This window comes from Rosa chinensis, chromosome 5 (genome assembly GCF_002994745.2).
Source record: "Rosa chinensis cultivar Old Blush chromosome 5, RchiOBHm-V2, whole genome shotgun sequence".
NCBI classification, from domain to species: Eukaryota; Viridiplantae; Streptophyta; class Magnoliopsida; order Rosales; family Rosaceae; genus Rosa; species Rosa chinensis.
The window spans coordinates 46,817,892-46,820,093 of NC_037092.1; the positions used below are offsets into that span (position 1 = coordinate 46,817,892).

Below are 2,202 nucleotides of genomic sequence, written 5' to 3' on the forward strand. Positions count from 1 at the left end.
CTGAAAATTGTGATTTTGAGCTGTTTGCATCTAAAATGCAACATGAGAGCACCTTGCAGATTAAGACGTATGTTGGGAAGCACAACTGTGCTAGAGTGTTGGATAACACTATGGTGAAAACACCAAATCTAGTCCAGAGGTTTGCTGAGCATATCAAGCTCAACCCTCATATCTCAATAGGTATTAATTTTCCAATTTACAATTTCCTGACCATTTTTCAATTCACTGTGTGGTTTGGTCAATTATGTCATATCGTTTATTGTTTTGATGTCTCAGAGTCCCTACAGCAAGTGATGGCAGCTACTGTTAGAACCAAGGTCTCATTCCAGCAAGCCTATAGAACTAAGAGGACTGCTCTAAGTATGCTTGAGAGAAGCATGAAAGAGCAATATGCAAGGGTGCATGATTATGCTTAGGAGCTTAAGAGGGTAGACCTAAATACAACTATGGACATCAAGTGTGACTTCAATAATCCTGGCCAACTGCCCCTATTCAAGAGGATGTACATTTGTTTTGGGGCATTGAAGCAAGGATTCAAAGTTGGATGCAGACCATTGCTAGGCTTAGATGGGTGTGACCTCAAGAGTGCCTATGGTGGTCAGCTGTTGTCAGCTGTGAGGGTGGATGCTAATAACACAACCTGGGTGGTTGCTTATGCACAAGTAAAGATGGAGAGTAAGGATTCATGGGACTGGTTCTTGAGGCTTTTGGTTAAGGATTTAGAGATCACAGGTGAAGGAAATTGTTTCACCTTCATTTCAGACAAACAAAAGGGGCTTCTACCTGCATGTGAAGATGTGGTGCCACTAGCTGATTACAGGTTCTGTGTTAGGCACTTGTGGACTAATTTCAACAAGCTATTCCCTGGCAAGGTCATGAAGGACCAGCTGTGGGCAGTTGCCAAGTCCACAACCATGTCTTATGACCACAAAGAGATGGTTTTGATGAACCAGATGGATTTAGAGGCTCATAAATGGCTAACAAGTAACATAATTCTACTAATAACTCTTGGATGGTTGCTTATGCTTTTACCTTCACATTACTTGTGCATTAATGTCAACTGTTTTACACTTTGTAGATCCAAAGAGAAACCCTAAACATTGGTGCAGAGCCCACTTCAACACAGTTTTGAAGTGTGATGTGTTGTTCAACAATCTTTCAGAGAGTTTCAATTCTTGTATCCAACCTGCAAGGTCCAAACCAGTCATTACATGCTTTGAAGAAATTAAGGTGAGGATGATGAAGAGGATTGCAATCAGGAAAGAGAAGATGAGCAAAGTTATGGACCCTATCTGCCCCAGGCCAAGGCTGATTCTGGAGAAGAACAAGGTTAAATCTGCAACAGATTGCATCCCTAATGGGACTGGGAGCCATAAAATTGAAGTGGAGAGCATTGGAGGCAGCAAGTATGTGGTCGATCTGGGTAGAAGGGCTTGTGCTTGTAGGAGATGGGATCTAACTGGGATCCCTTGCAAGCATGCCATATCAGCCATCAACTTCATGAGAGAGAAGCCTGAAGATTATGTTGATGCATGCTACAAGGGCTGGGCATTTAAACCCAAAAACCCGCAAACCCGGACCGGCCTGTCAAAGCCCGACCCATACGGGCCGGGCCCAATTATTTTTTTCATCGAAACGGGTCGGGCTGGGCCTTGACTTTCAGCTAAACGGTTCGGGCCGGGCCTTGTGTTTGAAAACAAAAAAAGCCCGTCAGGCCTGTATTAGACATCAAAAGACAGATGGCCATGTATTATTGGTCCTAATATAGAGAGTAAAATCCTTATCATAGGATTGAACACACAAGATTCTTCTCCAAAACCTAAACCTAATCTTCAGCCTCCATTGAGTCCATTCTAATCTACCCGATCTGAAAGTCTGAAATGCACAAGAGGCGCCTCTCCTCCTCCAAAGTCGAAACTGAGCTCTCTCCTCCGCCCTAGCTGTGAGGTCGAGCCGCCGAGACACCAAACGGGCTCCGATCGAGACGCCGCCCAGGATCGACACCGATCCTTCTCTCTCTCTTCACTTTACCTGACTACCTGCACGACGCGGCCGACGCCTCCATCTTTCTCCTTCATAGATCGACGCACCGAGCCACTGAGTGATCTCCGGCGCCGTATAGCCCAGCTCTGTTCCTCTCTCTCTCTCTCTCTCTCTCTCTCTCTCTCTCTCTCTCTCTTCACTTCACCTGCACGAACAAAC

The 2,202-nt window shown here is 45.2% G+C and overlaps 1 protein-coding gene across 1 annotated transcript; it reads left to right on the forward strand.

The window, feature by feature from the left end:
• The first annotated feature begins 446 nt into the window (after positions 1-446).
• Positions 447-1,656, forward strand: LOC112203945. The gene is made up of 2 exons (XM_024344841.1): positions 447-984; positions 1,079-1,656. The coding sequence occupies exons 1-2, from the start codon at positions 447-449 to the stop codon at positions 1,654-1,656; spliced, it is 1,116 nt and encodes a 371-aa protein (XP_024200609.1).
• Positions 1,657-2,202: the final 546 nt, after the last annotated feature.